Consider the following 13758-nt stretch of genomic DNA (forward strand, 5'->3'; position numbering starts at 1 on the left):
CCAAACTGTGCCAAGGAAACAACTATACATGCTCGTGCTCCACACGTTTCACTTTCTCACACTCATGTCCCACCCTGATACCAAATGGCAGGATTATCTACTACCCGTGGAGGGTGAGGAACCCCAGTGGGCCAGCCTCTATTCCACTCTGGTCTCATGACCCGCCAGGGATATCAGTTGGGGGCTCCTCCTTGGAGCCGTGAGCACAGGCGTGTACCTGGCATGGTTCACCCCCATCCCCGATGCCTGCCCCTTTTGCGGCATGAGAGAGAACCTGCTGCACGCTTATCTCAAATGTGCTAGGTTGCAGCCCCTATTCCAGCTCCTCCAGAACCTCCTGTTGAGGTGTTGGCTGCACTTTTCCCCACACCTGTTTATATGTCCCCCTCTGGATCCCTCCTTTTGAACCTGTGCCCTTCACTCCTGACCCAGTTATTCATTAGTTGTCCCATGTATTCAATTGGTTTCTGGGTCCAGTGGTCCCTCCTGCAAGACTGGGGAAGGGGCCTTTAGATGTGGGCGGGCTTGTGCCCACCCACCTCCAAAATTCCAGTAAGGCTGCTGCTGGGTTCCTTCCTGCCAACCCTCAGAGCTCAAACATCACCAGCTTTAGAAGCGCATCAGTGTGGGAGAGGAGCCATCCCCCTGGGTCTGAGCCTGGAGGGGCACTGGGGTCCCCTTTCCACGCTCCCCTCTGCCGGCAGGAGGGTGGGTTGCTGTGCTTTTCCAATGCAAGCTGAGTCTCCCATGAGCACCTCACTCCAGGAGCAGGGGCTTTAAGAAAATTACCACATGTGGCAAGACTCGCTCTGCCTGGCCCGGGGGGGAGGGCAGTATCAATAAGTTGTTCTCAAGGAAATGTAACTGAAAAGAGAAAATGAATAACCAAGACAGTAGTTTATGTCTACAATTTGAATAGATACTCCACTAAATAGAGATAATTTAAGAGAAAAGATGACAGGGAATTGCAAGCAGATACTAAAATGCACGTAATTGTCAAGGGAAAGTAAGAAATAGATTAGCACATTCTCATTCCCGCTTTCTGCTCTTTTTGTTATATATGTGTCAGTCATGTTGGTTTATCCAATTCCAAATTAATGCATGTAACAGCAACAAAAGTGCTTGGTCAGGTAGGAATCTTACATTAAAGTCGGGTTGACAGTAGATGTCTTCCTTGTGATATGTATATATTTATAAGGTTATCTAAGGAATACTTGCACATTTTTGTATCATTTAAGGAATTTTCTGAAATATTTTGATGACAGCTCTGGAAACAGACAGATGCCACTTGTAGCCTACACACCAAAAAATCCAGTGTATTGTATCATACAACTTCCATCCGGATGTTAATAGTTATTCCTTAAACCTTTGAGAAAAACAGCTATGATTAGAGACTGATCTAAACTGAGTTATTAAGTTGAGTTTATTATGGAAATAGAGTAACTTTGTAGTTAAGATTGGAGCTAAGTTTGTTTAAGGTCAGATTTTGCAGCCTCTCTAAAAGGCAATGAATGTTAACTTCAGAATTGTCAATATTCTTAGCAATAGTTATTGAAATGTTTAGCATGTGATTTTTTGAAGAACATCTAAAAAACCACCACAAATTGTTTCTCTAAATAATTTGTGTAAATTATGTGGTGCCATTTTAAGAAAAAAAATGTTTTTGGAAAAAGATTTTAGAAAGTTAGCTTTAAGAATATTGATGTTCCTTGAAAAACAGTAAATGTGCGAATGGACACCATTGGTAGCCAACTGATGAGAACTCCCTCTGTTTCCCAGAGGCAGAAGACCAAGATGCAGCAATCTGAAGAGAGTGCAGTTCAGAGGGCTAATTCTTATTTGGTGCAAACTGCCTTAGCTCCAATGAGTATTTTGTTTGCAAAACTGTTGTAGGTTTTGTGAAGGGGTCAGTCCCCTGCATCAAGTTGAAGCAGTCTGAAGATAGCTGAAGGGTCCAAAACCACAGGATCTGTGGCTATGGGGCAGCCTGATTAAACTCCCTTTTTCCTCCTATACCAGCAATAGGCAAAGGAGGTGCGTAAAAGCACCCACTCTGTTGTTCCACTAGAGGATCCCCTTTGTAATCAGTCCCGGACTGGTTATACCAGTTTTAGGGTCACTGTACATTGTATAGTATAGTATACACCCAAGCACCTGAGAATCTGTCCTGAAATGTCTATCAAAGTGCAGGATACATTCTATAAAAACACTAATTGGTTCTACTGTTACTTGCAGGCTAAGTTTTCACTGATACAACAGGAAACAGTTATGAAGTGACCTTGGACTAAAATTCCCAAGTGGAGTGCAGTAATTGCCTGTACATCATGACCACAAGCATATCTCTTCTTTTGTCTAATTTCTCTGTGTGGGATCCATGAAGGTACTTAGGTGCTAAACCCCAGACATAGACCCCTAAATCCTAGTTTTAGCTCCAGTGTGATTCACAAAATTCCTGCCAAGCCCTGTAAGTGCCTAAACTCAGCACCAAAGTTTTTCAGAGTAAAAGTTCCATAGGCTCCTATGTTCCTGCCTCTGGACACTTTTGTCCCCTCAAGGCATCTGAAGGCCTATCTCCCATCTAAGTCCTAGACCTAGAGCAATTTATGAACCAGGGGAAGACAGACGTTCAACCACCTAAGTGTCATGTGAGGCCCGATCCGGTAGGCATGCTCAGAGGTTGCCTACCAGATTGAGTTCCATTCAAAATCCAGCCAGAGGAGGTGGTGCCCACTTTATAACTTTTAACCCCGTTGGTAGCCCGGTTGCTTGGGGTATGGGAGACACAGATTCAATTCCCCCCTCTGGCTGAGGGGGAGAAAACATTTGAAGAGGGGTCTCCCCCCAATCAGGGGAACACCACTAGTTACCCCTCTCCATTCTGAAAATTTAACATTTATTCCTACCCTTTGTTTCCTGTTGTTTAACCAGTTCTCAGTCCATGAAAGAATCTTCCCTCTTATCCCATGACAACTTAGTTTACATAAGAGCCTTTGGTGAGGGACCTTGTCAAAGGCTTTTTGGAAATCTAAGTACACTATGTCCACTGGATCCCCCTTGTCCACATGTTTGTTAACCCCTTCAAAGAACGCTAATAGATTAGTAAGACATGATTTCCCTTTACAGAAACCATGTTGACTTTTGCCCAACAATTTATGTTCTTCTATGTGTCTGACAATTTTATTTTTAACTATTGTTTCAACTAATTTGTCTGGTATTGATATAGGGATATTAAAGAAGGTACGAACAGTGATTCCCCCAAGTGACAGTGACCCCCCCCATAATTTGCCCCCCACACTTTAAAATCCAACACCTCATAATTTGTCCCCCACACTTCAAAATCCAACAGTTTCACCAAGTACAAAAATCTCTTGGGTCTTCTGTTAAAACTTGTAAGCTATTGTCTGTAGAAACCATTGATTATATCTATCCTGTGAAAGATACTTTATTACTATGTAAAACTCATAAACAAGTTAATTGACTTTGTTCTTGAAGTAATTGATACAATGTAAACAAACGCTATAAGCCGTTAAGTGACTTTCACTTCATTGTAACAGCAATTAGGCTCCTAGGAACAGACCCCCACCCTCTGTGATTAAAGGGCCGGGAGTCTCAAATGAATTAGCACACCCCCCGAAAGTGGTGGAGACAGTAAATTAAAATATGGTTAAGATATGGAATGTATGTTGATGAATGCTTGATGTACATGAATGGTTAGGGAGGTGCCAGCCTAGAAAGGGAGTATCCATCGGCCGAAGAATGTGTCAAGTGGATGACCAGACAACCCCTGGAGGGTAAACTGGGATCCACCCCATATTCATAGATTCTAGGACTGGAAGGGACCTCGAGAGGTCATCGAGTCCAGTCCCCTGCCCGCATGGCAGGACCAAATACTGTCTGGACCATCCCTGATAGACATTTATCTAACCTACTCTTAAATATCTCCAGAGATGGAGATTCCACAACCTCCCTAGGCAATTTATTCTAGTGTTTAACCACCCTGACAGTTAGGAACTTTTTCCTGTCTAACCTAGACCTCCCTTGCTGCAGTTTAAGCCCATTGCTTCTCATTCTGTCCTTAGAGGCTAAGGTGAACAAGTTTTCTCCCTCCTCATGACACCCTTTTAGATACCTGAAAACTGCTATCATGTCCCCTCTCAGTCTTCTCTTTTCCAAACTAAACAAACCCAATTCTTTCAGCCTTCCTTCATAGGTCATGTTCTCAAGACCTTTAATCATTCTTGTTGCTCTTCTCTGGACCCTTTCCAATTTCTCCACATCTTTCTTGAAATGCAGTGCCCAGAACTGGACACAATACTCCAGCTGAGGCCTAACCAGAGCAGAGTAGAGCGGAAGAATGACTTCTCGTGTCTTGCTCACAACACACCTGTTAATACATCCCAGAATCATGTTTGCTTTTTTTGCAACAGCATCACACTGTTGACTCATATTTAGCTTGTGGTCCACTATAACCCCTAGATCCCTTTCTGCCGTACTCCTTCCTAGACAGTCTCTTCCTATTCTGTATGTGTGAAACTGATTTTTTCTTCCTAAGTGGAGCACTTTGCATTTGTCTTTGTTAAACTTCATCCTGTTTAACTCAGACCATTTCTCCGATTTGTCCAGATCATTTTGAATTATGACCCTGTCCTCCAAAGCAGTTGCAAGCCCTCCCAGTTTGGTATCATCCTCAAACTTAATAAGCGTACTTTCTATGCCAATATCTAAGTCGTTAATGAAGATATTGAACAGAGCTGGTCCCAAAACAGACCCTTGCGGAACCCCACTTGTTCCAGCAGGATTGGGAACCATTAATAACAACTCTCTGAGTACGGTTATCCAGCCAGTTATGCACTCACCTTATAGTAGCCCCATCTAATTTGTATGGAAGGATGAGAAACACAAACTTTGGACAGTGTGGAGCCACCAGGAATGTGCCATCTGCTGATTGAGTCAGCAACAGCAGGATGAAACAGCTCCCATAGACTAACATAGGAATTAATTCCTATAAGAATGGACTCTCAGGACTGAGGATTTTGAGTCTCTGGTTCTGCTGCCAGCCTCCAGGAGCATCAGGTGCACCTGACACGGACTCTGCTCCAGTTACCTGGGCAGTAACTTGGCATGAGCAACTTCTAGACTGGTAACTTTAACACCTATACAGAACTTGAATGAATGATTGTGTGAATGAATATGTGTGTGTGTGTGTGTAAGTAGTGATAGGAATAAGTAGTCAAAACAACATTGTTCACTTTTCTTTTGCTTTATCATTATATTTACAATAAATGTGGCATCTTTGCCTTATCCCTCTTAATAAGATCCTGCTGGTTTTTATTCTATTGGTATAACACTGACATTAGATTTACCGGTCTGTATTGCCGGGATCTCCTCTAGAGCCCTTTTTAAATAGTGGCATTACATTAGCTATCTTCCAGTCATTGGGTACAGAAGCTGATTTAAAGGACAGTTTACAAACCATAGTTAATAGTTCCACAATTTCACATTTGAGTTCTTTCAGAACTCTTGGGTGAATGCCATCTGGTCCCGGTGACTTGTTACTGTTAAGTTTATCAATTAATTCTAAAACCTCCTCTCGTGACACTTCAATCTGTGACAATTCCTCAGATTTGTCACCTACAAAGGATGGCTCAGGTTTGGGAATCTCCCTAACATCCTTAGCCGTGAAGACTGAAGCAAAGAATTCATTTAGTTTCTCTGCAATGACTTTATCATCTTTAAGCAAACCTTACATTCATGAAGAGACTTTTAATGGAGTAGACAGAAGGGAGAATTTGTAAGTCTTGGACAGACTCTGAACTGTGGGGAAAAAAATGACTACAGGAATATTTACTTGACCCACACAAGAGTGGAGATGCATTGTTAGCTGTTTAAAGTATCCATTTCATGGACTGAGAACTGGTTAAAAGACAGGGAACAAAGGGTAGGAATAAATGTTAAATTTTCAGAATGCAGAGGGGTAACTAGTGGTGTTTCCCAAGGGTCAGTCCTAGGACCAAGCCTATTCAACTTATTCATAAATAATCTGGAGAAAGGGGTAAACAGTGAGGTGGCAAAGTTTGCAGATGATACTAAACTGCTCAAGATAGTTAAGACCAAAGCAGACTGTGAAGAACTGCAAAAAGTTCTCACAAAACTAAGTGATTGGGTAACAAAATGGCAAATGAAAATAAAGTAATGCACATTGGAAAAAATAACCCCAACTATACATACAATACAAAGGGGGCTAATTTAGCTACAACGAATCAGGAAAGAGATCTTGGAGTCATCATGGATAGTTCTCTGATGACAACCACGCAGTGTGCAGCAGCAGTCAAAAAAGCAAACAGGATGTTAGGAATCATTAAAAAAAGGATAGAGAATAAGATGGAGAATATCTTATTGCCCTTTATATAAATCCATGGTACTCCCACATCTTGAATACCGCGTACAGATGTGGTTTCCTTTTCTCAAAAAAAGATATACTGGCATTAGAAAAGGTTCAGAGAAGGGCAACTAAAATGATTAGGGGTTTGGAACAGGTCCCATATGAGGAGAGATTAAAGAGGCTAGGACTTTTCAGCTTGGAAAAGAGAAGACTAAGGGGGGATATGATAGAGGTATATAAAATCATGAGTGGTGTGGAGAAAGTGAATAAGGAAAAGTTATTTACTTGTTCCCATAATTTAAGAACTAGGGGCCACCAAATGAAATTAATGGGCAGCAGGTTTAAAACAAATAAAAGCAAGTTCTTCACACAGTGCACAGTCAACCTGTGGAACTCCTTGCCTGAGGAGGTTGTGAAGGCTAGGACTATAACAGGGTTTAAAAGAGAACTGGATAAATTCATGGAGGTTAAGTCCATTAATGGCTATTAGCCAGGATGGGTAAGGGATGGTGTCCCTAGCCTCTGTTTGTCAGAGGGTGGAGATGGATGGCAGAAGAGAGATCACTTGATCATTACCTGTTAGGTTCATTCCCTCTGGGGCACCTGGCATTGGCCAGTCGGTAGACAGGATACTGGGCTGCATGGACCTTTGGTCTGACCCAGTATGGCCATTCTTATGTTCTTAGGGGAGTGCTCTAACCATTGAACTAGGGGGTATTCTGACGTGGAGCTTCCTCGGTCCCTCCTGTTGAAGTTGTTGCACTCTGGGTAAATGAGAGTGGTTGGAGCAGGGGAATTAGATCTGGGCTCTCCCACGTCCCAGCTCGGTGCCTAAACCACTGGACTACAGCGTGATTCTCTCTCTGGCCTAATGACTGTTTAAGTATTTGTCCACAGAGTCACTGGGCCAGGGAAAGAGAGACTGGAAATGTGTCTGTCATCCAGGGGCTAGGGCACCCACCTGGGAGATCCTGAGTCCAGTGCTCCTGTTCCAATAACTTTTTTTTTTTAACCCAGAGTGCAACAGCTTTAACAGGAGAGACTGAGGGAACCCCACATCAGACTATCCCATAGCTCGGTAGTTAGCGCACCCTCCTAGGCATTGTGGGAGACCCCTGTTCAAATTATCACTTTGTGATGGGAAAGTTGAACCTGGATCTCCCACATCTCAGGTGCTCTAACCAGTGGGCTAAAAGTAATAAGGTGAAGACCTCCTCTTCTGTGTTGAATGAGGTAGGCACCTGACTTATTCCCTCAAAAAGTGGCTGAGGCACCTGCCTCCAGGCAGCTGGTTTCGGTTCATGGAACACTATCAGAGCGAGACGCCTCCTTACAGCCTGGACTTATCGCCAAGAGAGGGGCTTAGCACACACCCCTGGCCAGCATCTCCTATTAGCTAGCTGAGGCGGGGAGCCTAATGAGCTGGCTTTTGTGGATCACCTTCTTAGGCCCTATCTCTCCCCATTCGTTGTATAGGGAGCCTACATGCCTAATTTGGCTTTGTGGACCACAATGTTGTTCCTGTGATTTTCTTGGTGCCTAACTTGAGTCGCCATGAAACTGCATTGCAACCCCAAAACCCCTTGTGGATGCCACCCTCTGCTCCATAGCACATATCACAGTCCCCTTTTATCACATTTCATGAGAACTTACCAGTTCAAACACAAGATCAACACAGCCACCCACATTCCATTGTCCCATGTTCATGGCAATGAAGAAACCAATGAAATTTACTCAGACAAGATTATATGATGCAGACAAGTACAACAGGCAAGGCTGGATATCCCTGCATATCTTTATCGTAACTCAACAAGAGGTTAAGATTTTATGCATTTTTTTATTTAAACTTTCTGGATTATACAAATTTCTTATGGCTTAGAACATAAATCCACCATCTGATCTGACTTTTCTTGTTGAAGATTTTTGCTTTTACTATTAAATGCTGTTTAAGTAATTTTCCCTGGTCCAGGACTTTGTAATGACTAACAGACAGATGGGAATGATTAACTCACTATTTTTTGTTCATGTGATGATTTGAAAGGCAGGTTTTCAAAAAACATTAGAATTGTATTATTTACACGTTACATTTTAGAATCAAGGAAGGATGTGCAATACTGTGGAATATACACACGCTGTCATCATCTTAAGAGTCCAATATTGTTCTTACATACAGGGCACCAAACCTGAAACAACATATGCATTTGGGGAGGTGTATCAACATATGGTATGCTTTAAATAATACCTACACAGATGGCAAATTAAAGTAAAATTGGTAAGCTTTCCACCTAGATAGCTGAAGCACAGATGAAGGGAGAAAGACAGCTTCAATGTGAGAGGATAAGTGCTTTATTATGATAGGGCACTCTCCTGGCCTTTGGAGTATTTTATGGCCATTTTTCTCTTGTGTTTGTAACAACTGTTCCCATGGTAGCCATTTCCTCCAGCCCAGGGTGCTGTATCCATGATTTTCTTAGAAGATACTTCATGTTGTTCCATAGATTCATTAGCAGGGGTTATTTATAAAAGTGCAAGAGTCAACCTCAAAAGGTCAAAAGTGTCACCTCTAATTAAGGGAACAAAGGCCAGAGGTCATGGATAAATCTTATATGGCAGTGTAATGAGATGCCCTTGCAACCAAATACAGCACAATATGAAATTGTTAGTGAAAAAGGAAATAAATTACATTGATACATCTCCAGTGTATCAAAGGCACTTTGTATTTTCAGTTTCGTACACATTTCATTTTATGTACACTACAAAAAAATGTTATGTTAGAATTGAATGTGAGGGACATAATTGCTGGAAAGGAAATTACTTCACCTTCTCAGTGAATAAACCCTCCATTTTATTCTATGAGGCTGGTAGCAAACCTGAACCACTGACAGGTTAGGAGTTGCGCAAGCCTCAAATCCAGTCTTCGTAAGCACAGAAATCAAGTTTTAAAAACTTAAAAGTATACATACTGAGAATGCGTTTAAGGGGAAGTATCTCTTAATTTGTTTTAGTTGATAAGCTTGCAAACTTTTTCTGATTTACACTCTTTGAAACTAAGGATTTAAGTGAAATAATAAATGAACAGCAATGTAGCAGACAATGGGTATGTTACTAAAATTGGTCAAGGATCAATTAATTTAAATAATTTTAAATTAGGCAAATTTGGGGTGACTTCACCCCTTGTGCAAAGGGCCAGGATAAGGCCAGTACATCTGTCCCACTTAAACCCTCTGCAGTGCTTAGGATATTAATTCTTAGGTAATGCAAAGAAAAGGATATGACTAACATACATCTAGTCAGTGATGGCCTGAGCTGCACTGATACTCAAGGCAAAGACTGGGATTTGGCATCCCCCTCTTCCACCTATCATTATTCCTTTCCACCTCCATATCTGCATTGCTCAATCTGTTTCTTTCTCAAGACATTTAAACACATTACAAAAATCAACATGAAAGTTTACTCATTGGGGTACATTTAACCCATTATGTTAATAATGACAAAACTAGGATGTTATTGTCCCACCAAAAGAATAAACCTGAACAAACACATTTTGAAAGATGATTTTGTTGCCAGATTAAAATTGATAAAATGGTGAGATAGACTGTCGGGTAACATCCCAAGTGATCTAGTGTCAAGTAAGAAAATAGGTTAGAATAAATTTCATGAAATAGCAATCCTACTAAGAGATAGGTGTATATTATTCATTTTATACTTTAATTATAAGATATTCAACAAAAATCACAGCAAATTTACTCTTTCTATATCTATTCAAACAGTAGCAGAAATGGTGGAGGGAATCCAATGAACATAAACAAAGAGGTATATTTACACAGTTTATTAAAAACCATACATACATATATTAGGAAAGGATGTACTGTACCTAATTATTGCAGCTTGCATGTCAAAGAACTGAGATTTCCTCATATTTAGCAGTCATAGTGCAGAATGCATTAAAAAACAATTTACTGACCATAGTTCAAACCAAGTGGAAATTCTGTTGTGAACCAAGTAGCTTATTACAAAGTTACCTGTTATTTCTGTCTTTTTGAATGGATTAGTAGGAAAACAAGAGAAAATTATAAACTCTGTCACATAAAACCAGTCCCCTTGCATACAACCTCTCCCTCTATACCCTGGAGTTCATTCACTATTACAATATTCAGGCATCAGTGTTATTCTCACAAACATCCTTCGAAGTCAGTGGTTCTGCTGAGACAGTCAGCTGCACATAATTAGCTATTCATTTTGCACCAAGCATAACTCAATTCATACTAGAGAAAGAAGCACCTGTTATTCTCAGGAATATACAAATATTTACCACAGTTTTTCTTGCTCATTAAAAAAGAAAGCTTACAGCACATTATTTACAAATTCTGTCCAAATACATAAAGAGGAGTCATTATAAACTTTTTTTTTTTGCTGGCACATTGTCAAACGGCATTTGCAGTCACTTAAAGCTGTATTCAGCTTATCTTATTCTCCTCCCGCACCAGAATCTGAAAGGTTGTAAGTGTCTCAAGCACAGTGTCATAAATAGTCTTTGGATTGATGTGTCAGTAGAAAGGAGTTAATTCTTCTTGTGAAGGAACTTCATTTTATTTCCTACAGCAAACACAAAATGTGATCCATCAGTAACTAACAGACATTGAAAAACAAAGAGAAACTGAATGTTAGTCTAAAAAGGCTTCAAATGTGTACTGTAACCAATATATAGAGAACCAACTATATAAAAATGTAGGTATCCAACTATTAAAATTCTGGACAACCAAACCTGATAAAAGGCAAGGTCCCTTTCCAGATTTTTTTTTTGGGGGGTGGGGGGGGAGTTGGGGGAGGAATACAGTGGTTAGGTAAGGTTTCTTTTTCCAAATTAGAATGAGACTTTCTTAGCAAAGACCCTAATAAAACCTACTATTATCAACGATAAGTAGATATTTGTTGATTTCCTTTTGATAATTCCTATCATATAATTAAACTACTAGTTGAGTATCACATTTCAATCTAGGCAGAGCTGTGCTTTGTTAAGATCACTTGTTAAAAACATTTCAGAATTTCTTTAAAAGATTTCCCTTACCAAGACCTCGCAGGAATTTGTTTACTCCACTTTGTTCAGTGTCTGGAAGCTCTTCCAAATACTGTTCAACCCTCTGTTCAAAGAGACCTGTGGGAAGTAGATAAAATAAAGCATTGTTCGGTCTTCTTTCCAAGTGAAAGGGAGGGTGAGGGAAGATGCTATGGAAAAGGGAATCAAAATCTAATGTTTTTATTTGTGTTGCCCACAAAGAAAGCACAGACTTTTCAACAGTTTCTTTCAACAGTCACCTCAGGAGCGTATTATAGATTCTCAACCAGGGGTCCGGGACCCACGGGGGGGGTGGGGGGAGGGCGGCACAAGCTGGTTTCAGGGGATCCATCAAGCAGGGCCAGCATTAGACTTGCTGGGGCCCAGGGCAGAAAGATGAAGCCCCGCTGTATGGGGCTGCAGCCCGGGGCCCTGAGCCCTGCCACCCAGGGCTGGTGCTGAAGCCTGAGCAACTAAGCTTTGCAGGGCCACCTGTACTGTGAGGCCCCCAGCAACTGCCCTGATTGCTAGTCCCTAATACTGGTCCTGGCTTTTAAATGCAGAAAAACAGTTGTTGTGGCACAGGTGGGACATAGAGTTTTTATAGCATGGGGGGTGTGTGTGTGTGGAGGGTGGCTCAGAAAGAAAAAAGTTGAGAAACCCCTGTCCTTTAAGAATTTATGGCCTTTGCAGAGCTAGATTAATTTCCTTCCCATTTCCTCTCAAGTTCAACTTGCCATCAGTAATGTTATCAGCCACCTTAGGCATTGTGTCAAAGTTTCAAAGACAGCATGAGTTGCTTTCATGATTCTCCCAGCATCCATCTTGCTGAGAAACAGAAAGCCAGGTCTTCCTTCACACCCAAGACTCCATCTGTCGACCAGGCAGTACAACATGCTAACGAAGAGTCTACCAGGCCCAAGCATCAACATTTAGCATAATTGCACTCCGTAAACTGGCTAATCTACGCTCGTTGCATCCCTAGATAAAAATCAATATTTATGCACATAACTCTCACAAAACAGATCTGAATGTTTTTCATTTAGCCCCAATCCTAACTGGACACCAAAGTTACATTTACCATGGGGTGGGGGGAGGGGCTGGGTCATTAACTTGCACTGGCCCCTGCTCAACCGGGGCCGCCTCCTACCTGCAGGCCGGCTCCTTGTTGGGCTGCAGGAGCTCCTGTCCCAGCCCTGGAGCAGAGGGAGCCCGGGGGTGAGGGGCAAAGGGAAGGGAGTGGAGGTAGAGATGATCCAGCCAGCAATGGGGAGGGAGAGGAGTGAGAAATGTGGGTGGGGCCTTGGGGGGAAAGATATGGAACAGGAGCAGGACCTTGGGGAAGAGGCAGAGCGGCAGTGGGGTCTTGGGGGTCCAATTACCAGCAATTAGAAAGGTGGAAACCCTAAGCAAAATATCCTAGAAAATAATCTTGGAAAGATAATTAAAACAAGAACTAAAAATGTAGGCACTCCAAATGAAGTTGGATCCATCTCACATTACAATTTCCTGCCCTTTATGCTTTGCTTGAAACAGTAATTCAATTTACTGCTATAAATACCATTTAACATTTTATTTCCTTCAAAGAAAGCCTACTTGAGTGCTTTCTAAACCACAAAGATTTCTTAGACTGCCTGCAAAACTAATACTTTTTTATGCCTAGGCTCAACCCCTAAAAAACTGCCAGGGCCATTTTAAGATTTAGAATACCTACTTTGTAATTTAACAATCAGAGCAGAACTCAGTGGGTTATATCACCCAGCAACCTAATCTTATCACTGATCCTGAACTGACGTAGAGCCTGATCTTGCAAATCCATGTAAGCACAAGGACAGACTAGCAGGTGCAAAGTGACCTAGGTCGTAACTTTTGAAAAACGCACAAAATAGAGGCAGAATCCAGGAGGTGCTCCAGGCCTTCAGCTCTTGAAGTTAATGGGGTTTGAGGTTGCTCAGTGTATAGCAGCAGGTCCATTTTGTAGAATTTGTCCCCAAAGGCCTGATTTTGCAATAAGATCTGTGCATGGGGGCTCCTGTGCCGGCATGGAGCCCCAATGAGGCTTTACACAGGCACAGAGGTCTAGCCCTGCAGCGCCCATTGCAGGATTAAGGCTGTGGTGAGTAGTTTTTAGACACAGGGGAGTGGAAGGAGAAATAGAGCCAGTGTAATGGGGTCCAAGGATATTTGCAAGAGAAGGGCCTTGGAGCATATATTAGGGGTTTCCCTCCCTGGGCATTTTTAATACTTGCTATTTTGTGTGATCAAGTGGATTCCAAATGCAAACCCCATGCTATTCATAAGTATCTTTAGAGGCAGATTA

The 13758-nt window shown here is 41.8% G+C and overlaps 1 protein-coding gene across 35 annotated transcripts in view; it reads right to left on the reverse strand.

Moving 5' to 3' along the window:
• Positions 1-10196: 10196 nt before the first annotated feature.
• The window catches only part of DENND2B (DENN domain containing 2B), a 307166-nt gene continuing 303604 nt past the window's right edge, over positions 10197-13758 (reverse strand). For all 35 annotated transcript variants that reach the window (XM_065592192.1, XM_065592174.1, XM_065592178.1 and 32 more), the window contains 2 exons: positions 11451-11537; positions 10197-10978 (listed from right to left, as the gene is read on the reverse strand). In XM_065592192.1, coding sequence (XP_065448264.1) covers positions 10944-10978; positions 11451-11537 — 122 coding nt within the window. In that variant the 3' untranslated portion in view covers positions 10197-10943. The remainder of the gene's footprint in view (positions 10979-11450; positions 11538-13758) is intronic.

This window comes from Chrysemys picta, chromosome 4 (assembly GCF_011386835.1).
Source record: "Chrysemys picta bellii isolate R12L10 chromosome 4, ASM1138683v2, whole genome shotgun sequence".
Lineage (NCBI taxonomy): Eukaryota > Metazoa > Chordata > Testudines > Emydidae > Chrysemys > Chrysemys picta.